This window comes from Heterocephalus glaber, unplaced genomic scaffold (genome assembly GCF_053883595.1).
Source record: "Heterocephalus glaber isolate CG9 unplaced genomic scaffold, H.glaber_assembly_v1.0 deba00000347, whole genome shotgun sequence".
Classification (NCBI taxonomy): Eukaryota; Metazoa; Chordata; class Mammalia; order Rodentia; family Bathyergidae; genus Heterocephalus; species Heterocephalus glaber.
In genome coordinates, this window is record NW_028258143.1 from 51,444,800 (window position 1) to 51,472,076 (window position 27,277).

At 38.6% G+C, this 27,277-nt stretch overlaps 1 protein-coding gene across 11 annotated transcripts in view; it reads right to left on the reverse strand.

Moving 5' to 3' along the window:
• Positions 1-11,871: 11,871 nt before the first annotated feature.
• The window catches only part of Slc25a12 (solute carrier family 25 member 12), a 205,610-nt gene continuing 190,204 nt past the window's right edge, over positions 11,872-27,277 (reverse strand). For all 11 annotated transcript variants that reach the window (XM_087196421.1, XM_087196424.1, XM_013076971.3 and 8 more), the window contains 5 exons: positions 19,044-19,184; positions 16,736-16,874; positions 14,090-14,248; positions 13,818-13,908; positions 11,872-12,567 (listed from right to left, as the gene is read on the reverse strand). In XM_087196421.1, the coding sequence (XP_087052547.1) occupies positions 12,366-12,567; positions 13,818-13,908; positions 14,090-14,248; positions 16,736-16,874; positions 19,044-19,184 (732 nt within the window). In that variant the 3' untranslated portion in view covers positions 11,872-12,365. The remainder of the gene's footprint in view (positions 12,568-13,817; positions 13,909-14,089; positions 14,249-16,735; positions 16,875-19,043; positions 19,185-27,277) is intronic.

A 27,277-nucleotide genomic window follows, 5' to 3' on the forward strand; every position in this document is an offset into this window, starting at 1 on the left:
TTCTCAGGTATAACGTTCATTACAAAATGTAGTGGGCAATAACCTGTTCACAGTAGTGAAAATGTTTAAATCAATACAAGAATAAAACTTACTAACATAACAGCAATTTTGCTAAAGGACATCAAAATCTGAAAAACTGAAAGAGTTCATATTATCAAATATCAGTATACTCCCTAAAACTAATCTGTAAATTTAATTAATTTTTAAATAGAACTTTTAAAATGTTGATTATAAAATTCATATGGAAGATAAATGACAGAAAAGTAACCACAATAATTTTGAAAATGAAGAACACTGAAGAGGTATCAAATGCTATTTCAAACCTCATTTTTTTTTTTGGTACCAGGGATCGAACTCAGGACCTTGCACTTGCAAGGCAGGCGCTGGAACCACTGAGCTAAATCCCTAGCCCCTCAAATGCTATTTCATATTAAAGTAATAGTGATGTTGTACGGTAATTCAACAACATAGTACCAATAGCAAGATAAGAAATAGCTCAAAGGACTGTGAATAGAGAATACAGAAATAGGTTCGACTATATTTGGAATTTTCTTTGTGATACAGGTGTCATTCAAAGCTGGGCACGTTGGCACATGCCTGTAATCCTAGCACTCTAGGAGGCTGAGGCAGGAAGATCTCAAGTTCAAGCCCACCAAGGGCTCAAAAAAATTTTTAAAAAGCTGGGGATGTAGTTCGATTGGAAGACCCTGGGTTCAATCCTCAACACCACAGTAAATCAGTAAGTCACAAACATACATACATATAGCATTCAAAATAAGAAAAATATGCCAGGCATGGTGGCACATGCCTGTAATCTGATACTGGGGAGGCTGAGCCAAGAGGATCTCAAGTTTAAACCCATCCTGGGAAACTCAGACCCTATCTCAAAATCCTTCCACGCTTTGCTAGTGGGAATGCAAAACAATACAGTCACCTTGGAAGACAGTTTGGCACTTCTTTTTTTTTTTTGGTACCAGGGATCAAACTCAGGACCTTGTACTTCCAAGGCAGATACAATGCCATGGAGCTAAATCCCTGGCCCAAATTTAGTACTTTTTAATAAAACTAAATCTATTCTTTTTTTTTTTCTTTTTGGTATGGGGATCAAACTCTGGACCTTGCACTTGTGAGGCAGGCGGTGGAACCACTGAGCTAAATCCCCGGCCCCTAAATCTATTCTTAACATATAACCCATCACTCATTCCTTGTCATTTACCCAACGGAGATGAAAATTTATACCCACACAAAAGCCTGCATGCAGATGTTTATTCCAACTTTATTCAGAATTGCTTTATTCAGAAGCCACCAAGATCTCTCCTGGAATAAACTGTGGTACATCCAGACAGTGGAATATTATTCAGCATTAAAAAGAAATGAACTCTCAAGCCATAAAAATTCAAAGAAGAAATTTAAAGAGATATAACCAAGTCAAGAAAGCCAATCTGAAAAAGCCACTACATGCCCTTTGATTCTAATATATGAAGTTCGGGAAAGGGCAAGACCATGGGGACAGTGGAAAGCTTTGTGGTTGTCAGGAGTTGAAAGGAAGAAGGGATGAGGAGGCACAGCATAGACTCTGGGGCCAGAGAAATATTCTTTTACAGTGGTGGACACATGGACTGTATATCTGTCAGAACCTCAGGAGTGACCTGTAGCATGACTTGGGGACTCCGGGCCCTGACGCTAGTGGCCGTGGCTAGGGAGCTGCTGGCCGGGTAGGCCACAACTGTGTGGGCTAGAGGGGCAGCAGATGGCAACACTGTGCTTTCCACTCAATTCTGCTGTGAACCTAAACCTGCTCTAAAAAGCCTATTATTTATTTATTTATTTATTTATCTTTGCTACCGGGGATGGAACTCAGGACCTTGCACTTGCTAGCCAGGCGGCACCACTGAGCTAAATTCCCTAGCCCTAAAAAAGCCTATTTTTAAAAAATACGTTTTCCTACTCCTCACCCTACATTCAATAAAAAGTAAAACTAAAAGCTAAATGCACAGAAAAATTCTGGAGAAACATAGCCACCCTAATTAAAAATTTTTAAATCGAGGGCCAGAGATTTAGCTCAGTGGTTCCGCCACCTGCCCGCAAGCACAAGGACCTGAGTTCAATCCTCAGTACCAAAAAAAAGAAAAAAAAATTTTAAATCAGCAACCCACAGCACACAAATAAAAAACTTCATTCCTAGGAAAATAGACTAGGTTATTTATATCAGTGCTGAAAACTAAAGTGCTGAATTTTTGAGTATATTTAAAGTACTGAAGACCTAATATATTACGTATTTACAAGTCAACAATGTAAGGAAAAGCCAGAACCCAGAGAAGTAAACCAAGCACTTAATCAGCCTTGAGAGCTAATACCAAGTGTTCAGGCATAACAAGATCCTTGTAATAAGAGCAGGATAAAGGAATCCAACTTCAATTTAATGAAGTACAGTATATCTATTGCAGACTTACTAAAAGAATGAGGAAGTATATAAACTCCAAACAGTGGGAAAGCAAAAACACAGGAATAATTGGTCCAAAACACTCAAGAAAAGTGAGAATAATATTAAAGAAATGGGACAAAGAAATTACAAAATAAAATGTTAGGACTAAATACAAATGATTTGTATCAGGGCATTAAATGAACTACAGGTGGGCATGGTGGCACATGACTATGATCCCAGCACTCAGGAGGCTGAGGCAGGAGGATCACTGTGAGGTCAAAGCCAGCCTGGGCTACATAGTGAGTTCAAGATCAGCCTGAACTACATAGTGAGACCCTGTCTAAAACCAACCAACCCCAAACAAATGAACTACATTGCTTTAGTGAAAGACTGAAGTCAAACTACACTTTTTAAAAATTCAAATATTTGCTGCTTACAGAAGAGATATCTAAAACTAGAGAAAATATGGAAGAAAAGATGAGGACAATATGCCTTTAAATACAAAGAAAATTGGTATATTACCATAAAAACAGATTTTAGACAAAAAGCATTACAAGAGATAAAAACGGGAACTTTACAATGGCAAATAATTCAATTCACCAAGAATTCTGATAATTTTAAGTTTCAGTACACCTAATGACATAATCTTAAAATATATAAAGCAAACATTGACAGAGCTACGAGGATAAACAGAAAATACAAAATTATGATGGGAGACTTTAACATATTTCTCTTACTAATTAACACAACAAGCAAACAAAAAACTCAGTAGGAGCTGGGGATTTAGCCCACTGCCTGTCTTGCAAGCACAGGGTCCCAAGTTCAAACCCTGGTACCAAAAAAAGATAAAAACAAAAAGGCTGGGGTGTAGCTCAGTGCTACAGCACTTACATAGCATCCACAAGGCCCTGGGTTCCATCCCCAGCAAGGTGAAAAAAAACAAAAACAAAAACAAAAACTCAGTAAGATACAGAAGTTTTCAATCAATCCCAACCCTTGACCAAGCATGATCGCAGGAAAGTGAGCGCACATGCATGCACACACGGCAAATGCCTGTCAACAGCAGGACACATCTCTATCTGTGTTCACAAGGTATTTATTGAAAATGACCACTTGTGGAGTCAAGAGCAACGCTCAGCATATTTTAAGGGGATTGTAATCACTGATACATATTCTTTGACCACAACGTGATTATGCTAAAAATCATCAGAAAAAGTAAGAAATCCTCCCAAATTTGGAAATCAAGAAACATTCTTCTAGCCAACCTCAGTGGGACATATCTGCAATGCCAGCACTCAGGAGTCTGTGTCAGGAAAATCACAAGTTCAAGCCCAGCCTGGGCAACTCGGGGACTTAGTGGGATTCTGTCTCAAAATTAAAATTAAAAGGGGCCGGGGATTTAGCTCAGTGGCACCACGTTTGTCTTGCAAGCGCAAGGTCCCGAGTTTGATCCCTGGTAACACACACATAAAAAATTAAAATTAAAAAAAGAAATTAAAAGTGGGAGGAGGCTAGAGATTTAGCTTAGTCCAAAGGAATTGGGTTAAAAGAAAAAAAAAAAACCCTTCTAAATAACCCCTGAGTCTAAGAAGATATCAAAATCAGTTACGAGTTCCCTGTCAGCTTCTAGCATTTCTAGCACATGGTGAACAGAAAAGCATTCTTAGAGGAAATCATAATGAAAAATTTCCAGCTTTCTTTTTAAAGAAAATAGTGAGATAAATATTCATCTCAAGAAGTTATAGCTGGCCATGCGGATACATACCTGTAATCCCAGCACTAGAGAGGCTGAGGCAAGAGGATTGTCATAAGTTTGAGACCAGCCTGGGTTCCATAGTGAATTCAAGACCAGCCTGAACTACATGGTGAAACTGTCTCAAAAAAACAAAAAAAAGTAGTTAGAAAAAGATGGTAAAACAAAAACAATTAAATGAAAGAAAACAGATAAGATCAGAAATAAATGAAATCAAAACACAATCAAAAGGATCAACAAAGGCAATTCTCTGTAAAAACAAAAAATGATCACTCTTTAGAATTATTAAAATACATAATTCACATTATTGGAAATGAGAAGGAATAGGCAATGTGCACATTTAAAATCTCAAGAAAACTTTAAAATTTCTAAAAGTCTGAAGAACTGGAAGAAAAAATATCACAAAAAATAAAAAACCTCAGAGACCTTTGTGGTACCACCAAGCATAACTGGAATTCAGAAGAGAAAAGCAAAAGAAGAAAAATGGATGCATCATATTCAAAAGACAAAAATATGAAAACAGAGAATGCTATCTTACCATATTTAAGGGAACCACAATATATATGATCAATGCTTATTTATCATCAGAAATCAGGCAGGAGAATGGCATTCAAACTTCTGCAAGAAAAAAAATCTGTCAAACAAGAATTCCATATCTAGCAGTACTACACTCCAAAAACAAAAGTAAAATAACAACATTCTGGAGGGAGGGAAGGAGGAGGGGACATAAAAAGAATGAGGACATGTTATGTTCATGTACCAGCTCTCCATGAAGTATGTAATCATTATGTACCACAAAAATGTACTATTCAAAATAAAAATTATAAAAAAGAAAATCTACCAAGCTGTACACTTTTTAAAAGTGACATTCTGAAACAAATAATGATTGCAAATATGTTAGCCAACCTACCTTGCAAGAATCACTAAAGGAAATCCTCCTTTTGAAAAGAGATACCAGTACATGATGACTCACTCACATTTACAAGAAATAAAAAACAAGGTAATTTCTTTTCAGTACTAGGGATTGAACCTAAGGCCTGCTCACAGTGCTACATCTGTAGCCCTCCTAGAATGCTGGGGTTACAGTGCTGGCTACATAAACAAATAGGAAAGACTCCATGTTTTCATGTTTCATTTCTTAATGGATTTAAAACATAACTGCAAGGATCAATAATTATTAAAGTGTGGCATTATAACATATAAAAATATAATATATATGACCACAATAGCAAAAGGGAGGAAACAGATCTCTATTAGAGTGAAGTTTTTATATTTTATTGGAGTTTTCTGGAATATAATTTATTGAACTTAATATTAATCAGAAGTAGGCTTGTTATAAGTTAATATATTATAACCTTTAAGGAACCTCTAAAAAAATAATTCCCAAACAAGAATTAAAATGACATACCACAAAATATATGTGGTATGAAAAAAAATACAGTGGACAATTAAATTTTAAAAATTTTATTACAGTAAAAGACACATTACCATTAGTCTCCCTCAAAATACTCCCTCTCAGGCCGGGGATTTAGCTCAGTGGTTTCACTGCCTGCTGTGCAAGCACAAGGACCCGAGTTCAATCCCCAGTACCAAAAAAAAAAAAAACCTCCCTCTCAATCTGAGCACACTTATCCCATCATTCTTGCCATTTTCTAAAGCAGTTCTGGAAGTCCTCTTTCCTGTTTGTTTTTGCTACCAGGGATCGAACTCAGGTCCTTGCACTTGCGCAGCAGGCGGCGAAACCACTGAGCTAAATCCCCAGCCCTCCTGAGTGTTTTTGCTTGCACTGTTTGTAGCTGCTTCGAAGTCCCAATTCAATTCAAAACTTTTACCTTTCATGGTCATTTTGACTTTGAGGAAGAGAAGGAAGTCAGAGAGTGCAGATCTGGTGAATAAGTGGATGAGAACACACTAGCATTTTTATTTTTATTTTTTTTCCGGTACTGGGGATCGAACTCAGGACTTTGCGCTTGCAAGGCAGGCACGGTGCCACTGCGCTAAACCCCTAGCCCACACTAGTATTTTTAGAAACCTGCTTTTCCATTGTACATCTCTCATCAATAGTATTCACCAAATTTTCAATTGCACCTCATAAATACACTCACAAGAGGACTGCTCTTTTTAAAAGTGTTTGAAGTGAGGGGGGATGCTTTATTCTGAGGTAGATTAATGGCAATGTCTTTTATTGTGATAACTTTTTAAAAATATAAACACTGACCATATTTTTTATGACACCTTATATATCTTATATAAAAGGTAGTTTAAAAAAAAGAGAACAACAAAAAGAGAAAACAAAACCCAACTACCAAACTAATGAGTTGAGCAAGTCTGCAAGTACAAGATCAATATACTGAAATCATTTTAATCTCTATATACTACTCATAAACTTCTGAAAATGAAGTTAAAATAATTCCATTCATAAAAACACCATAAAAAATAAATTACTTTGGAAAAAGAATTTAAGAAATACTCTGAAAAAGTACAATTGTGGCTGAAATTTTTAAAGATCTGCCTAAGCAGAGAGAGATTCCATTCCAACTTGGAATTCCATTCCCAGTTCAAAGATGGAACTCAATGTGAAGATAGCGGTTCTCGCCAGGTTCATCTCCGGAGCCAACAAAATCCCTAACAAAACACTGGTAGGCTGTTTGCAAAAAATGACAAGCCAATCTTAAAGTTTATTTGGAAAAGCAAAAAAATCCAACATAGCCAAAAGTTCTGAAAAAGAACAGTTAAAAGATTTATACCTTCCTATTTCAAAACTAAATATGAAGCAACAGTAATCAAGAGAGTATGGTCTTAGCAAAAGTACTATACAGTGACAGAGATGAATGGAACAAAACCTAAAGTCCAGAAATAAATCCTTATATCCATGGTCAATTAATTTTTGGTCAATTAATTTTTGATAAGAGCATTAAGGCAATTCATCAGAGAAGGGTGGTCTTTTCAAGTTATGGTGTTCAGACACTTGGATATCCACATCCAAGATAAATGTAGATCCTTCATACCACATAAAATAATTAACACTAAAGCGATCATAAACCTAAATGTAACAGTTAAAATACAAAAAACTTTTCAAAGAACAGGAAATCTTTATGACCATAGTGTAAGCAAAGAGTTTTTAGGTGACTCCTGAAGTATGATTAAGAGAAAGAGACAGAAATTGGATTTAATAAAAACAAAACTTGGTGCTATAAAAGACACCATTTAGAAAACAGAGAAAAGATGTTTGCAAGTCTGATACAGGACTCATGTTCAGAACATATAAAGAGCACCTACAACTCAACAATAAAAAGACAAACCCCAGGTTAAAAATAGGTAACAGATTTGAAGAAACAAATGTTTATAAACAGAGGAAAAGATGCTTAGCATTTTATTAGGAAAATGTAAATTAAACCACAATGTGGTATCACTTCACAGCCACTGAAAAGCTACAATAAAAGACAGACAATAACAAAGTGTTGCTGAACTGGTGAAACTGACATTCATCTATTACTGCTGGGAATATAAAATGAAACATTTCACATTTCGGAAGGTAATAGAAAGGTAGCAAAATTGGCTTGTGATGGTTACAGAGCTCAATAAAGAAAATCTCAGTAAAATTGTTTGAAAGAAAAGTTAAGTGGGCATGACAGTGGATGTCTATAATCTCAGCTACTTGGGAGGCTGAGGCAAGAGGATCCAAGTTTGAGGGTTGCCTGGGCAATTTAGCAAGACCCTCTGGGAAGGGAAAGGAAAAAGGAAGAGGGAAGGGAAGGAATGGAATGGGGAAGGGAAGGACGGAGGGGGAGAGCAGGGGAATTATACTGCCAGACCAATTTGCAGTCTATAATACGAGAAGGAGTTAGACACTACTAAGAGGAAACAGATAAATAATATGAGGCATTCTATTAGACAACTGGCTTACAATGAAAAACTATCAAAATGGCAGGACTATTTCAGAGCTATCTACTACAGATGTTTAACTACCAAGCATAATGTACTTTTTTTTTTGGTACCGGGGATCGAACTTGTGACCTTGCGCTTGCGAGGCAGGCACCGGAACCACTGAGCTAAATCCCCGGCCCCATAATGTACTGATTTGACTAGATTAGAAAGACATTGTTGGAGTAGTTGGGGAAACTTGGATTTAGAGTGAACATCTGATATTCACCCTAAAGTTTGGCCATAGCATGTCCTCATTATTAGGAGACAGATACTGCAACAGTGATGCAGTATGTGGTGAAAAAATGTAAATAAGTGGATCTAGCTGAGAAGTACTGAAATAATTCATTTTACCTCTTCAAACTTTTCTATCCATTTGAAAATCCGGATAATAAAGACAGGTTATATTTTATTCCTGCATATCAAAAATAACACTTTAAGGGATATAGTTTATAGTAGCATCCACATATATGACATATTTAGGAATATATACAACAAAAGATGTGACATCTTTGGTGATTATAAAACTTTATTAAGACTTTAAAAAGATTTAAGTAATAAAATATATCATGTTCATGGATTGGAAGCCCCCACTATAAATACAATATAAATTCTTCCAAATTGCCTTACAGACTCACTGCAACTCCAATCAAATTTTCACTGTGTCTCTCGATAAGCTATTTCTAATAATAAGAGGAAAGGATTTGCTATACTATAGATCAAAACATTTTTCTTAAGGATACAGTAATGAAGAGAGTGTAGAGTGGCACAGAAAAGGACCAGTATAACAAAGAAAGAGCTCAGAAGTAGCTTCAAGAATATATCGACACTTACCATACAACAAAGAGGTGCTGAAAGCCATCAGGAAGGGAAGGTTTTTCAATAAACAGTGCTGACCAGCAGATTGGCCAAACAGAGAAGCAAACCATTACTTCACCGTATATGCCAGAGACCCAAGTCGATGGAACCTAAAAGTGAGAGGCAAAACCGTACAGCATTTAATAAGGAAATCACTAACGACATTTTTGACCTAGAGAGAAACAGTAATTTTTAGAAAATGAAATGCAAAATAAGTTAATCATAAGGAAAAATATTGATATATTTGAATATATAAAATGTTAACCTATCAAAAACATTGTGAAAAGACAAGCCACAAAGTAGACAAAGATTTTGCAACACAACTTATAGCATCCAGAATATATAAACCTCTTGCAAACCAATGAGAAAAACAGGTGAAAAATGTTAACATATTCTTCACTTACAAAGGACAAAATCCAAACAGCCAATAAACATGAAAGTTGTTCAGCTTCATTTGATATAAGGAAAATGCTAATTAAAACCATAATGAAATCCATTATATACCTACCAGTTTTTGGTAAAAATCAAAAAGCCAATATACCTGGGAGGAAATTAGTCCAAGAGTCTTCAGAAAACAGTTTGGCATGACCTAGTACAGTTGATTCTAACAAACCCGCTGTCTCTATGGCTCCGTTACATACATACTCTTCCAGATGCATACTCCATCCAGAACACATGTTCATAAAATCCATAGCAGCACTGTCTGTAACATCTCCAAACTTGAAAAAAACCAAATGTCCATCAAGAGTACAATGAAAAATGAATTCTAATACATTCATACAATGGAATAAACTATGGCCACACAGCGATATGAATCTTACAAACATAATGTTTAGCAAAAGAAGTCTCAAAAGTATACAATATAACTTGATTCATATAAGTTTCAAAAATAGGGTATATATGAGTAATAAAACTATAAAGAAAGGCACAGAAATGATGAGTAGGGATGGTATTAAAGTGGAGAGAGAGGTTACGATAGGGAAGAACATATGGGGAGCTTCCAAGGTAAGAGAAATGTAGTATTTCTTGAACTGGTGGCCACATGGATGTTATCATCATCGCCGCCATCATCATCATCATCATTGGTGCTATCAAGGCAAAATGCAGGGGTATTCCACTACTGAGCTACATCCCCAGTCCTTTTAAAATTTTAGTTTTGAGAAAGGGCCTCACTGAGTTGCCCAGGCAAAACTTGAATTTTGCAGTCTTCCTGTCTCAGTCTCCAAGGGTGGGGAGATTACATGTGTGCATACCTGCATGAAAGGTATGTGTTTGTGTATATTTCAGGTACTTTCTGCATATTCCACAATAAGAAAATGTACAAATGACCAGTAAACATGAAAAGATATTCAACTCCACTAGCAATTATGAGAATGGCAAGTTTTAAAAAAACAAGATCACCTGTCATAATTTGCTAAAAAATAGGCTTTCTTACATGCTGCCTATAGAAAGAGCAATGTGACAATATGTATTAAAATGTAAAACTCACTTATCTTGTGAATTTTCAATTCTAAACTAGAACTCCAATTCTAAATACTGAGCCCTAAGGGAATACTAGCATGTATGTGTAAGATATACACACAAAGATGTTTTTCATGCACTACAGCATTGTTTGCAGTGGTGAAAAAAATGAGCAAATGTCAATAAAGGAATCTTTACAACAAGTTTCATAATCCACACAAGGATATACTATGCAGCTATTAAGAATGATACAGTTTTATAAACTGACATGGAAAGGTCTCAAAGACATACTTAGTGAGCAAAAGTAACAGTAACACATGACATAATCCTGTTTTTAAAAATATAATCGCATATTTCTATAGCTGTATATAAACAGACTACAGATTTAAATTTCTACTCTAACCTGTTAGCACTGATTACTCAGGCAGGAAGTGTGTGTGTAAATCTCATCCAATACACCCATTTGCTACATGTTATTACATTTCCATGGACTATTTGGGTATTTTTAACAAGAGGTAGGTAGAGCAAAACAATAGTGCTATTTGCTTCATTCTAATGTGTTTTCTAATCTAATACATTTGGAGATAACTTCCTTTCAAAGCAAATTCTTTTGTTCTCGGAGACCCTGTTGCAGTCACAGGGCTGTCAGCCACCTGCTGAGTGCCAAACAGGACTCTAAGTGACTGTCCATCTCTGGGCTTGCCCCTCTGAGATCCTGTGTACATTCTCACTCCCCAGCTCACTGGCCAGAGCAATGGTTTCCCAGGGCACTTTGCTAAAGTAAATAAATGCTGATGCTCCACATCAAATCACATCCTCAGGAAAACCTAGATGTGGCTGCCAAAATGCATGTTCAGATCTAAATTACCAACCATACCCTTGGTGAGCAACTTTTGGAATAAGTAGTTTTCATCTGGACTTCCCCTCCCTCAACCTCACCCTTTTCCAAAACTATTTCCTATAAAAGGTGGGAGAGTGGGCAAACCTGACCATGAGTTAGTTAGAATCAGCAGTAAATCAGTACAAAAGCACCGTCAGTGTATTCACAAAGAATAAGCCGACCACACGCATACTTTTTGGTGTGCTCTATTGTCGACTGGAACCACACTATCGGAAAGGAGGCTGCCAAAACATCCTTTCCTCTTTCAAAGGCTTGGCCTTTGCCTTGCTGTGTCGGAGAAAAGCGAAGTGCACGGTATTGCCGGAGACACCTATTTCCCTATGCACACTGACAGAGAGGCGCTGTCTCACAGTGCTTTGAGACCAACAGAGAGGATAGGATCACACGCACATTAAATCAGAGAGAGACACAGCAGCCATGCGAGTCATTAGCCCACTCCTCCGGCAGCCACCGGCACACACTCTGCTGAAGTATCACTGATTTCTTGCTCGCATTATGTCTTTTATCAGCAAATACTTTCTCATTCCAGAATGGAAAACAAACTAAGAATTAAATACATCCAATATTGACACTTTATTTCCCTAAGTCACCAATAAGAGAAGGGATTTAAATACATTTATTCTTATGTGACTCTTAATAAAACACTTTCAAAACATTCTGTACATTTCAAGCCACTCCGACCGCATGACACTTCTATAAATCCGACTGGTTGGGATGAGGTGCCGAGATGTCTGTACAAAGATGTACAATATGTACAGTCACTGTTAAGTACAAGCTGTGCAGAGCAGAGTCTAGGACACTAATTCATGCCAAGGTTTAGAAAACATTTCAACACATGAGACTAAAGCTTGAAACTGCCTTGTGGCTTTTCCCCCTGGGCAAATGATTACTTCATAAACAAATATATGTATATATCATGTGGAAAGAATAGCTGGACTCCCAGGCTCAGTCAGCACCATGCAGCTAACTGGATGCGTCACAGGGCTGCTCTCCTCTGCCTCTCTCCTCATGGTGCCATTCCGCAGCTTGAGACAACTGCCTCATCACTGAGCTGCCACCGCTGCTGCCTTTGGCTGAACCACAGCAACACTAGGAGATTTAAATTTGGGGAGATAAAGGCCAAACTTGTTTTCAATGCCAGCAAAAGTGGCTGTGGCGAGTCTGTATCCACCAATGTGATCAGGATTGGCAGGAGGAAGGTCTGCGATGCGTGACTTAGGCGTTGGTTCTGAGCCAGAGGGTTTGCTGTTGGCAGGAAAGAGCCAGGGGTTAGTGTACTCCCGACAGGAAGGGCGGCTTGCAACTGAGCACTCCCACGCATCCCTGTCGCAGCGGCATGACTTATACCTGCCTTGAAAGCTCCGCGTTCACATATTTGATTTGAATGAGAAATGTATACATGCATATATAAATGCATGTGCTTATATATTTATAAATAGACTAGACACATAAAAACGGGATCAGAAGAAAATACATTCTTTGGGAAGTAGCATTATGAATTTTTTCTTTTGTGCCTATTTTCCAAATTTTCTGAAGCACGTATGAAATTAATCATGAAAGTATATATTTTTCTTTATTCTGACACAACAGTTAACTTTTAAAAATAGTGGGCTCATAAAAGTTATCACTAAAATGAGAGACAGACTTGGTTCTTACTTTCACAGACTGTGGAAGCACAGGAAGTCCTGAATCTTAATACTGCAGAATGGAATTGTAGGATTTCTGTTCTCTTCTTTTGTATGGGTTCCTCTTGGATCAATAGCTAATTCCCTACTTAGCCCTTGAGCAGGAGAGAGGGTCCCAGGTTTATGAGATGAGGACAGAAATGGCATTTGGTCTTCTGCTGGAAAGCTAATTGGTAGCTTTGGGTACAACTTCGCCACCCAGCAAATTAAATAGTAATTCCTCTTCTCTGCAGTGTAAGCTGTGAGTGCAAAGCTTCAAGCGGCCCCAGCCTTTGCCTATACAGTGCCAATGATTATATCCATGATTAGAATCTCTCTGAACCTACTGGGGTCTTTTGCAATAAATTAACTCCATGAATATCCATACATATTTAATAATAAATGATGGTGAATAATGAAAATCAGAGGTGCAAAAGTCCTTGAATCTTTGAAAGAAAATTCACGACAGAATTATCCATACACATTTATATTACTTCTAGTGAAAAGGCCATCTAATAAAATCCACGTAATATGGACTAACTCCATAAAGCTCAATATTTTCTTACAATAAAAAAATTATTCACAATGCATTTTAATTTGCTGCCTCTCAATATTCTCTATCTAAATAGTTGCTTAATACTGTGTATTAGAACATTCTCTCAGGGTCTTAATCTCATTAACACTGAAGCTTTAAAGCCCACTATTTTAAAAGCATTAAGGATTCTGTCTTATCAGTTTTCCAAGAGTTCCAAAAATGCCTGTGTAAACACAGAAAGCATTTGTTCTGGGTTTGGTGATTTCTTTGTAAAGGAACTGAGCAGCTGCACTTACAGGCCTCCAAAATCAATGTAAAACCACCGCTGGAGAAGTTCATAGGTGACCAAAGTAACACCAAACTGGGGTGAGGATCGAAACACTCGAGCTGAAAAAGAGGGGTGGGGGTGGGGTCGTGTTGAAACCAGGATGAGTGTGGCACAGACAACCAGTGAGGAACAGGGACAGGACACTGACGCCGGCCAGCCCCGTTTCATTTCATGTCCCCAGGGCCGGGGATTTAGCTCAATGGTGCTGCCACTTGCCTTGTTTCATGTCCCCGCCCTTACCTGCAGTCCCTTTCCAAAAGGCTGAGGGTCCTTCTTCCCGGAGGATCTTTCGGAAACAGTCAATGACACCACTGTATGTTGTCTGACCAGCACGGGCAGCCACTTGCAGTCTTGTCTTGATGACATCAGCAGGGGTCACCAGAGAAGCAGCAGGCACACCTTACAGGAGAAAGACACAGTTAATTCATCCGGAGCACTTTATAAAGGATAGAAATACAACAAACAGCTAATAATACAATCTGCAACTTCAACCACTTGAGGGGAACACAAAGCTCCTTCAGGTGAAGTCTAGACAACAATGGAAAAGGGGACCTGGAAGGTGCCTACTACCTGTTTCATACGATCAGGGTAAAATTATTTTGTTTTCTTTCTGAATGAAGAAAATCATTCTAAATTGCATGTTCTAACTGAGAAAAAATACAGCAATGTCAATATAATTCCCAAGCGTTCTCTTTCATTTCCAATTAATTTCCCTGCTTTTTTCTCCCTTAATAAAATCCAAGTACTATCATGTATAAATATAAGAGGATAATGTCAATTTAATAAGCTGCTGAATGTACCTGGCACCAAGTGTAGTGGTTTTTTGTTTCATGATTCTTGTCAACCACACCATGTGAGATGAATATCAATCCTAATAACCCCTTCACCTGTTGGAGGGGCTAACTTGGGAGGTGACTGTGACTCCTTTCAGACATGCCTACATGACAGAAGTCATTACAGCTGGGGCGTAAGGAGGCCCGGCAACCAGTTAAGGAACAACGATCATCAAAAGGCCTTTTCATCCATGCCCTGTGCCTGAGCTCCCTGGGGTCATGTTGAGATTGATCAGCAGCAGGACACAGAAGATGGGTTTCACACACACCTTTCACTTATAAAACAAAACAGGACAAAAAGGAGCAACATAACCTTGCCCAGGGGGGCAAAATTCAATTTGCCCTAAATACCACTGTATCATCACTAGGCAGATGGAAGTGGTGGCCTTGTGGGAGCTCTGTTAGAGAATGATGCAAATCCCTCCTCTCTGAACAGCCCTGCGCTGAGTGGAGATGAAACTAGGTAAACTGCCTGCCTTTGGAGGCAGGACTCTGAATGTTCTCAGCGCTGGCCAGCAAAGCTTTATCCCTAAAAATTTATTTATCTCTCATTCTGAGAACATATCTAATGTCTTCGAGCAAGAAGTTGGTACTAACTTGAGAGAGAGAGAGAGAAAAGAAGTTGGTACTGACTTGGAAAACGTTCATTTGTTCCATCAACCACTGACAAATACTTGTCCATGATTACTGTTCTTCTCTGATTGTTTTGTTTTTGTTGTTGTAAGAAACCAAATTGTATGGGATTTTTGTTGTTGCTGTTTGTTTGTTTTTGGTGCTGACTGAAAACCACAAGGAAAATGGTGGCTCCCTTTTAAAACAGGGAAACTGGCTGAGTACCAGAGAAAAGGGCTGGATGAATACTAAGTGATGAGACTGAGTAGGTAACTTTACTGACTTTACCAAATTACAAATGCCAGAGGACAAGGGATTTCTGGACCCCAAAGAAGGGCTCAAAGCTCTCTGGGGGAGGTTTTTAAAATTATCACACATGATCCTCTGTCCTCACAGGCAAAAACAGCAGCACATCTGCCTTAACACTCTCAGGACCAAGGACTCCTCACACACCCAGCACACCACATTTCAGAGGTGTGCGGGTGGTCTTGCCATTCAGCCAAGGTCACCAGCAGAGAGCAAAGCCAGCAAGTAAGGGCCAAATAAGGATCACGAGCCCAGCTGGTCAGAGCTATACTGAGCTCTGTAATGCTTCATTCCCTTGCCCTTTCCTTCCTCTGTCATTTCTGAGTGCTGGTTTGCCCAACTCAGCCCTTTCATGACTCAAGGCTACACCTATGCATCCAGAAGGAAGCGTCTTAGTATCTTCCAGTATCTGCTAGATGCCTGCCTCAGATGGAATCTCTGGTGCTTATCTGATATCCTAGACTAGATAAAAGATTTTCACTCATTCCACTGATATTTCTTGAACTCCTTTTATTACCATGTTGGCCACACAGGGAAGATAAGGATGAAGGGAGTGAAACAGATTGAGCCCTCAAGCAGCTCTCAGCCTACCACAGAGGAGAAAACCTAAGCAAAGAAAGCTTAAGAGTCAGAGAGGTGAGGATCAAGTTCAGGGTGATTTGCTTACTTTGGTCGAAAGCGCTATGGTAGGAAGAACAGAGACAGCTTCTTGAAGAAACCTCAACTTTGAGTCAAATCAAGTAGACTCCAACACAGAGAAATTGAAGGTAAATGCTAGACCTGTCTGTTGGCATGATGTATGTAACAAAGCAAATGATTTGATGAGAACTTTTCCAAAAATGCTGAGCTTGGCTGCACCCAAGGTTGCAGGAGCACAGGAGGCTAAGAAACATGCTAATGATGAAAGCCCAATTTAGATGGGCAGATCTAATTTGGCTCCAAGTTGCTAAGCTGCATTAAGCTGTTTATCCACATTATGCAAATGTAATTAACTCTCATCAGAATTACAGCACATCCCACAAAGGGGAAAAAGCAATCATATTTAAGTCAGATACAAACAATAACTCAGAAAAAAAGGGGAAAAGTATCAGAAAGAGGATTCCTTTAGTTAAAAAAAAAAAAAGTCTGCAGTTACCTGCCATGGCTCCAGCTGTAAGGAGATTTATACCTCCCACGTGTCCATTTTCATCAGCGAGAAGTAGTTTGCAATGAGCATAAACAGGAAAATAGATTGCAGAGAAGGGAATGTCTCGGAGGAAACACGCTTTGGCACCCTGTCACACAGTAAGGAAATAGTGCAAAACAGTAGGTAAACAGTGTGAATGCCCAAATGGGATCCAGGGGGCTGTCAGTAACAAGCCTGAGGGGTCCCTCAAACAGCAGTGGAACTGATGCGGAAGGGAAATGGGTGTGGGGGAGCCCAGTGGAGCACAGAGAAACATGCACAATCCCACACTCGCTGAAGGGAGCTGGATCCTAGAGCCCTAGACTTAATAATTAGGCAACAAATATCCAATGTTTTTCTTTAAGATTCAGAATTTTAAAAATTTAATCAATCTTTTGTTGTGGTAAGAACAGAGTATAAGCTCTACCCTCTTAAATTTTTAATTGTGTAGTACGTTATTAACTGTAAGTACAGTGCTCTATAACAGATCTCTACAGATGATTACTGTTGCATACCTGAAACTATATTCATTAACTAGATTGTTTTTTAAGGTTAACAAAAAATTCAATTCTCAAACCTTCAGGCTTTGTCAGGAAAGGGAGTTGAGGGAGGCAGGGGGAGGAGAGATTAGATTTCAAATCCCAGAATTAACAGCTGATTCCCAAACAATCATAAAGGCAGCCCCCCCCCATTAACAAATTATCAACTCAATTTACATCCGTGTAGAGTCTCTGTACTGCCAGGAAGAAGCAATAGCCAATGGGTTGGGGGGTAACTATTCTAGGAAAGGGGAAAAGAAACCACAAGAGGCTGGGCGTGGTGGCGCAGGCCTGCAATCCCTGCTACATGGAGGTGAGCTGAGCGAACCGGGAGTTTGAGGCCAACCTGGGCAACATGGCAAGACCTTGTCTCAAAAGAGAGAACAAAACACCCCTCCCACCACTACACACACACACACACACACACACACACACACGCACGCACACACACACACACGCACACACACACACACACACACACACACACACATCTTTCCTCTTCGTTCCCCATGCCCTAAAAGCAAAGGACTAGGGGAAACCCAGACAAACACTTCAGCAGGAGGTTTCCATGGAAGTAGAAAACCACATAGGTACAGCTTGTCGTGGTGACTGAGGTCACACTGAATACCTTCCCCTGCCCTGTCAGTATCCCATGCTATTCCACTGCCCAGGGCTTTCCCAAGCCAGGCAAATATTTGACCCGGCATTTGGGCCTCTAAGGGCACTGTTCTTAAAACAGACGCCAAAAAAAAAAAAAAAAAAAAAAAAAAAAGTCCAGAAATCTAAAGGAAAATACAGAGAGAACCTGTATAAATTCAGCTCTCAAAGGGAATTCCAAAAATAATGGAAATGGGGGTTGGGGACAATGTGTTCTCAAAACTCTCCAGAGATAAGCACCCTGCATCCTCATTTGCTGCTCTCTAGAGAGCCCTGCAGCTGTGTGATTTGAATCTGGAGAATTTCTAATTTCTAACTTGCAGATACAGAAGCAAATTTACACATTTCTGCAGTGATAGATCTATAAATAAATCAGATGCTCTGGGAAACACAGTTAGTTGCCTATAGTGGTTAAATTTATGTATTCTCTCTTATACCAGGCAAAGGAATGGCAAGAAATGCCCTTCCTTGTTTAAGAAAAATAATAGCTTCTGCTCCATTACATCTGATCTGTAATGATGGGAGTAAGTAGACCTGCAGGGAAGGAATCTATTGACTGCCATTTTGCTAAAGTACAGTACACTGTTGTTCTTGTTTTAATGGAATTCATTATGGACAAATCCTACCACTTAACTTCTTAAAGACCAGAGCCTACCAAACTCTACTACTGTTTTACTGTGGTCAAATTATTAAGACAAAGGGAAGCTCCTACTGGGAAGATAACAATAGAGATAACTGACTCAAAATAAACAGACGACTATCTGAAGTCCTAAACCTGTCCACGGAGAACACCAAAGAAGCTTTTCCCAAACCCCCCATCAAGTAAAAAGCTGTGACCTGAGGCGGAAAGCCTGCAGCTTCATAAAACCTGAAGATGACAACAGGAAACGCTGCTTTTGTACCGCACTCCCCTAACAGAAGCGTCCTCATTATTTCTGATTTTCTACCCATGGACCACCTGTGGGACAAGACTGCTTTTCTAACTGGGGGTGTGTGGGGAGAGGGATCTCGTTTCTGCATTCTTTCACCTTAGCACTGGCTACATCATACATCTACCGAGACGGCCCCAGGGACCTACCCACCTTATACAGACCGAAAAGCCCCAAGTCTCGGAGCACGTTCAGCGCACTGACTCTGGGTCCCGTGGTGATCTCTCCAGCCACCTGCAGGCGAATCTTCACTATCTCCAGTGGGTTGGTAAAGATGACCTGGGAGCCTCCAGCCTACGGTCAGAGGAGGAGAGACAATTTTCACACCTGAGCCCAATGGCAGTGTAAACAAGAATAACCCAGCAAAGCCTCCATTTTTTACCATCCTTACACCTCCCTTTTCACAGAGGAAAGAGAGTTCCACATTTTGGCTAATGCTGGAGGGGCTCCCAAAGTTTGTCTCAGGTCAGTCCATGGTTGTGTTTGTTTCTATTTGAAACTTCAAGACTGTTTCTCAGACCAGTCTTTCCAGGATCACCCCAAGCATATTCAAAACAACAAAACTATTAAACTCAATTTGGAAGACAAAAGTGAACCCAGATGTGGTGGTGGGAGTGAATGAAAGGGAGAGGGAGGGAGACTGGTATCTTTTACACCCTGCAGCTACATTTCAGATCTACAGTTGTTTCTGCACTTTTCTTAGCAGGACTAGAGAGGAGCCTTAAGGGAAATTAGTCTGCCCTGATTCAAAATCTAAAATGTATGACCCCGAGCCAAACTCCGGAAAGTTTAACACAAAAGGTGGGAGTTTGGAAAGAAAAACTTCAGTATCCTTTCAAGACAAAATGAGAAACATTCTTGAGGGCAGAGCTGGAAGTGGAACATCTTGTTCACAGTGCGTGTGACACACTCAGATCAAACCCATGCTCCATACTCTCTAGGGGTGAGTGACAGAAATTTGAATTTTGATAATCAGGGTTTATTTGCATCTGAAACCTGCTTACTAATAGAGGAAAAAAGGAATGTTTAACATAAATGCTACCCACTCCTTTTTTGCTTTCTGTAAGACCTGGTATATGTATGAGAGACCATGGGTATTTAAAAATAAATAAAATATATATTATCTCCTTTCACAACATGAAAAAAATTTAATTTGTACATTTTCATCTTAAACTGTGACTGCTAACATTATATAATCAAAGCTATTTATAAAATATTCAGTCATATTCATATAATCATAATTATATAATGATAACTGCAATGCATGTTCCATGTGAAATATGAAATGTGGACCTCATTGTGACACTGTAATTCCCCAGGTATCAAAATGCTACAAACAATAACCCCAAACTTCTCATGAAACATTCAATGGCACTTCAATGCTCTGCCTTCACCCACATTCCCACTCATTTATCTAAAAGCCACGGCCAGCTTTCCAATCCCTTTCCAAAGGGCAGCAGTATGGCTCGGCCCATTTTCCAAACCACTGTGGGGCTATAAGCTCCCAACTACTTCGGTTCTAATTGTGACCTCTGGCTCCTTTCAGTATCCATAACTGCCCACACTGACACTAGATTCCTTTTCTCTTCAGGGGAGCTTACTGCCCTGCATTCCCCAAGGCCCTAATCCTCTTTGTGTCCACCAAGCAGGGAGGTACAGGATTTGCTGTCTTCCCCCACCCACCCTCTCTGATCTCCTCTTTCCCTCCTCTCTCCTCTGTATCCCGTAACTCACCTAAGTCCCCCAATGACGTACTGACCCAATTTTACATGTTAATTTGCCTGCATTTCTTTTAATCTGTTGCACTGCACGCAGAAGGGAGCATTTCAATGTTTCAACTTAAGCAAACAATACTTTCAAAAGGATTGCTGGGTAAAAAATTATGTTAAAAAATGATAATCCAAATAATTGTTCCTGTAGCTAGTATTAAAAACCAAACCAATTGAAAAAGTTTACTACTTCTCTGAAATCTCCTGTTTAAATAATGGCTACAAAGACCATCTTCGGGAAAATGTGCTTTATATTTGAAACAAAAGAAGATTAAAAAGAAGAAGAAAAGAAAAGAACTGAATTTTTTAAAATTTTAATCCCCCAAATTTGCCATCACCAGACAGTGTCAGTCCCTGGGTGCCAAGTGTTAATTGCGGATATTATGTTTAAATAAATACAAAGTTCTTTCATGTTTTTAATCACTAGTAAATTAAAACATCCTGCAGAGGGGGAATATGCCAATCTGAATGCCGTCACCAATCCCACAGTTGCCTCCCCCTCTTTCTTCTCTCACGGACTCTTTTGGAAATAACTGTCAGCTTACTGAGATTTACTCATGTAACATTTCCTCAAAAAAAATTTTTTTTTTGGTACCGGGGATCGAACTCAGGACCTTGGGCTTCAGCAGCAGGCACCAGAACCACTGAGCTAAATCCCCAGCCCTCAAATTTTTTTTTCTGAATGTAAAAATAACAAGCTTTCTAAAAACTCTACTGAACAGAATAACTGAGGGAGGGGGATGACTACATTTTAAAAGATATTCACAGTCTTAGTTGTATGCTTTGAAAATTAGTTACCAAGCACACACAGTAAGTTCCAACAATGCGCTGAACACTGCTACAAAACTAAATGATGTACATTTATAAACATATACACTCTAGTAAGGAAGCGTGCAAATAATGACACCATAATAGCAAGATGCACATCTATGAGTTGTTTTGCACCTGTGTATGCTACCATATTTGAAGGAGCAAAACTTCTAACCATTATGTACATAGTTTATCCTTTAAAAATTAAGATACATTTTTTTTTTGGTACCGGGGATCAAACTCAGAACCTCGTCCTTGTGAGGCAGGGGGTGGAACCACTTAAGATACATTTTTAAAACTTTTAAGACAGATCTAAGAATATGTGCACAAATACCATCCAAAAACATTGAATATTTTAGTAAAGATGAAGATTATTATTTAATTTGCCTAAAACTTTGGATATTTGTAACACTTAAGGGAAGTATATATGGTAAATGTCATTGATCTTTTTTAAACCTGTGGTTGACTACTATCTCATACATATTAAACTGGGAACAGAGGATGGGGAATAAAATCTGAAATTGGTTCATTACACTGTAAAAACTCTAGCAAGATAGAATGAAGATCATATTACCACACCTTTGATTGTTTCCTCTCCAAGGAAAAAAATACAGGAAAATATATTTCCTCTATTCTAAGGTGTTGCTCATTATAAGTGATACCATTAATACAGCAATAGCTTTCTAAAGGGGGAAAAACTGTTTACAGTTAATATAATTATTCAATACATAGAATTTCATAAATACATCAGCTTTTCAATGAAAAATATAGTATCTTATTTGCACAAATATGCTATTTGCTAATTCTAATGGCAAGAAAATTACACACAAAAAATTCAACTGCCCAATAAGAAAACAGTTAAAGAAAAATAATTATATGCCCCTAATAAAGCAATACCATATGGTAATAAAGTCATGCCAAATTACATAAACAGAATGTAAAATTACATAAACAAAATGTAAAAAAACAGAATTAAAATATTAGATAATCCCAACACAAATATGTCAAAATACCAAAGTTTATCAAAAGATTAAACACTGGTTGCATCCTGGAAACAGAAACTGAGTAGCTGGGAGAAAGAATTTTCATAGCATAGCCTACTTTTTGCATTCTGAATCATGTGAAGGTTTTAACTACTCAACAACAAAGAAGAAACAACTAGTCTTAAAAAGAATGGCTTCTTTGTAGACTAGGTCCTCTTTCACAAATTCTCTCCCATAGGAAATGTGGTAATTTTAATAGTTTAAACGTACTTTTTAAACTACCTGACACTAGTTATCTGTGGCTTCAAAACTTTAAAAAGTTAATGTCTATATGAACATAACCTAATCCAAATGTAGCTAGTGATCTGAAATAATAGACATCAAGATATATAAAATTTTAAACCATACTGATACACAAAGACACAGATTTAAATGGCACTGCCTAATCTGACACCTTGCTGCTTTTGGTGCTAATGTTTATATTAGATGACATACTATTCCATACCATAACTTTGGTGAATTTTTTCACCCATCAAATCACCAAAATTAGTTTCTAACCTGCTAATGACTATATTTCCTTCATCAAATTTGTTCCTTAATTTTCTTAGATGCAAGCATTAATATTGAAACAAGCTATATACTTTTACTTTTAAGTATTAAATTGTCATTTTGTTGTTGCAGAAATGAACTTAAAAGATGTAAAAGGGAACAAATCCCATTTGGAATAAGAGTTACCCGTATGCAACAGGAATGGAAAGAATGCAAAAACTTCCATGTAATCTTGTATCACATAATTTTTATGAGAAAATATACCAACTAAAGTTGACAGCAAAAGTTAATGGGAAAAAGATATAATGTTGAGATGTCAGCAGGCCTCCAATATGCCCCAGGCTGAGGGGCTACACACAGGTTAAGCCTGTTCAACCTCCTGTCCTCACAAACATACCCCGGGGCAGGGTCTACAAAGAGGTTGTCGGCTGGGCCCTGTTGTGCCAAGTCCCTTGTTGATTTTTTCCTTTGATCTGTTGTCTCCTATAGTGTGGAACTATTTCTCTGCAACCACAAAATATCCAATTAGAGCAATTCATTATAAAGTCTTCCCTTACAAAGTCTGATAAAAATCTAACTTCAATTTGTTAAAGCCACACCAGCTCTTCAAATAAGTATATAATATACATACATTTAAAATAATCAGACAAATCAACAAAAGCCACAGAGAATTAGTTGTCACTAGGACTAACTCAAGAGCACCAGTGACAGTGACTCTGTCATACAGAAGATCGACCAAACATTCTTAGGCACTTTTATAAAGCAACAGAGAATACTAGTCCTTTCTAAAATAGTCTTAAAATAGTGACAGTTTAAAAGGAACAAATTGCAATGTGTTTCTTGTTGGGTGATTATAGACACCAGGGTGTTATGATATAAAACTATACTTACAACTAGGGTAAAGAAGTGCTATGACCTGAACGGTGGTATCCCTCCAGAATTCACGCTGGAAACTATGACTTACCAATGTGATAGCATTAAGAGGTGCGGCTGTGGGAAGGGATTAAGTCCTGAGGATTCAGTCCTGCTTGCATGAATGAGAGCAGTGTCCCTCTACAAGAAGTGGAAGGGAGCTGCCTCGTCCCTCGTGGAAGCAGAGAGCAAGCCTTGGTCACACTGAATCCACTCACATCTTGATCTTGGTCTTTACAGAATTAGGAGCAATAAGTTACTGTTGTTTATTAATCACCCAGTCTAAGGTATCCAGACTGTATGGGCTGAGGCAGAAGGAACCAAGATCCCCGTGTCCCTACCGTATGTCTTTTTTTTTTTTTTTTTTGGTACCAGGGATCAAACTCAAGACCTTGTGCTTACAAGGCAGGCCCAGTACCACTGAGCTAAATCCTCAGCCCCATATGTCATTTTTGACATAAATATACAAGGACTTTTAACCTGTATGCACACAGGTATAGTGGGATCACCCTGAGTCCTGGAGACGGGAGGCAGAGGAGCTGTTTCCACATAACTCTTCAAAGATATCCAAGATCAGCTTGCAAAGGAGATTTCTTTAGCTAGGGAGCTGGCTAGCTACAGATCTGGCCTCCAAGGATCAGAAAATGCTACAAAATTAAAGAACCAGGGGCTTTTTGCTACACCCATATGGTACAACACCTGTAAATACAAGGGAAAAAGCATGGGAGAATGGAAAGATTTGGGGTTTGAAGGCTGCTAACGTAGACTGCCATAAACCAACCCTGCTTTGAAAACAAGGATCTCAACAAACACTATCTCACAGAACTTCAGAGAGCTAGTTAACGTGAGAGCACCAGGCAGACTGAATGTGAGACACCAAGGAAGGGGTGTGTTCTCTAGGACTCAGTGTTCACACTGGGCTGAGGAAGCTCACCTGCATCGCAAGAGCAAGTGGATTACCTCAGCCCTTAGCTGAGCAATAAATTAATTTGCGGTTTTATGACTTCTGTCTGCTCAGAAGTAAACACATTCTGAAAGAGATAATGTAGTCTGTCAGGTAGGAGGTAAACTGACCTGTGGTTAGAGTTTGACAATAAAATAACAGGTACTTACCAGACAGATATCTACAAAGTACATTTAGGTCAATTCATTTAGACTTTTAAAACTTTCTACTTTTATATTTAAATCTGTTCTCACTTAAGTTTCTGGATATATCCAAGAAACTACATAATTAATTTTTCTTTAAAAAAAAAACATGAAAAGACAAATGATACACTGGGGAAAATGCTTTAACATAAGTCTGACAAAAGACAATATCCACAATATATAAGGAACTCCTATAAATCAATAATATAGAAAACCTGAAAAAAACTAGGCAAAGACTTAAACAGGTATTTCACAAAAAAGATATATGACTAACAAATATATGAAAGGATACTCAATTCTTTGGGCATCAGAGAAATGCAAATTAAAATCATAAAAACACAGCCTTTCCGGCCAGGGATTAAGCTCAGTGGCACCGTTCCTACCTCGCAACCACAAGGTACTGAGTTCGATCTCGGATACCAAAAAAACAAAAAGCAAAACAAAACAACAACAAAAAAAAAAACATAGCCTTTCACACTCACTAAATGCTTAATACCAAAAAGATGAGAACTTCAAACATCAATGAGGATGTGAAAAAACTGGAATATTTGTAAAATAGCCTATCCTATTGTAAAAGTTGGTAGTTTTTTTTCTTTTCACCCGTTTATTTTAAATTGAAAACATCTACCCTATTCTACTCTTACTCATGCAAGAAAAATAAAAATGTTGACAAGAAGATTTATACAAGAATGTTTACAGTGGGCCGGGGATTTAGCTCAGTGGTTTCATCACCTGCTGCACAAGCGCAAGGACCCCAGTTCGATCCCTGATACCAAAACAAAAAATAAAAGAAGAATGTTTACAGCAACCTCATTAATAATAGACAAAATCTGGAAACAACCCAAATGTCCACCAGCAGAAGACTGGATGAACAAATTGTGGTAGATTTATACCATGGAACAATACTGAGCAACATTAAGAAACAAAAAGCTGACTCCCTACAAAACAAAAGGATGAATCTCTGCAAATACGTTAAGCAAAAGATGACACAGAATAATATACTTTGGGTATTCCATTTGGATATTTCATATAATGAAACAAAATGTATGATAGCAATTAGAACAGTAATTGCCCAGAGAAAAGAGCAAAGGATGGACTGGGAAGAAGCATAAATGAATTTTCTGGAGTGAAATGTTCTTTATCTTGAGTGGTGATTAAATGCACAATCTATTTATAGTCCTATTCCCAAAGGCTGTATTCTATTTCTAAGGTGGGATGTTCCATTGTGACTCCCTGTTGTAGTCAGGGTTTCCTCAAGGGAATACATTTAATATAGGACATGTAATTTGTAGGATTATTTTATGATATTTACCCAAAAAAGTCAAATGCAGAGGAGTGTAAGAGATTAACCACACACTAGAAGCCCAAAGAATCCAGCCAGGGGCCTGGATCCCATAGCAATGTTCCACACAAGTCCAGCTAAAGGCCTAGAGTCCAAGGCAATGTCTCCCATGAGTCCAGGCAGTGGTCTAGAGCCCACAGCAATGGCTCATGTTTGTCCGTATTGAGGATCTGCACCTGGAAGGCCCAAAGTATAGAATGGTAGAAGCCAGAAAACCTACGATGGTGGGATGAAGGATTTGTGCCACCAGACTGAGGGATCTACACTGGAGCCAGGAAGTAATGCTTACGGTGAAGCTCAGAGCTCCAATGATAAGAACAGCAGCCATTGATAGTGAGGCTCCGAAGTCCTCCTCCAACAAGAACAGCCAAGTTTACATCAGGAAAACCAGCCGCAGCAAGCTTCTCCTAGAAAATCAACAGCCTACGATCTTCCCCTCCAGTTCTCATTTTATAGTATTGGCAACAATCCTCAGGTTGATTGATCCTCCACGCCCAGACCATGCTGATTCAGTACAGCTGGGTGTTCCAAGTTGACCATTAGTTAATCTACCACACTCCCCCCTTCTCTAAGTGAGAGCTGCTTACATTTCCAATCAGGAAACCAAAGTCAACAAAACATCCATGGGGGGGTGGGCTCTGACTGGCACACAAATGTGTTCACACACATGTGTTACATAAGAGCATGAATGCATGTACAGTATATGAAAACATTAGAAGGAAATACACCAAAATACTAGCCATGAAAAATGAAACTATCTTTTGATATCTTTGCTCAAAGCAAAAAAACCAAGGTTAAAAACTGGTATTAAAGATCAAAGACCTAAATTAAGACCTAAAACTATAAAACTCTTAAAAGAAAACAGAGGCATAATGC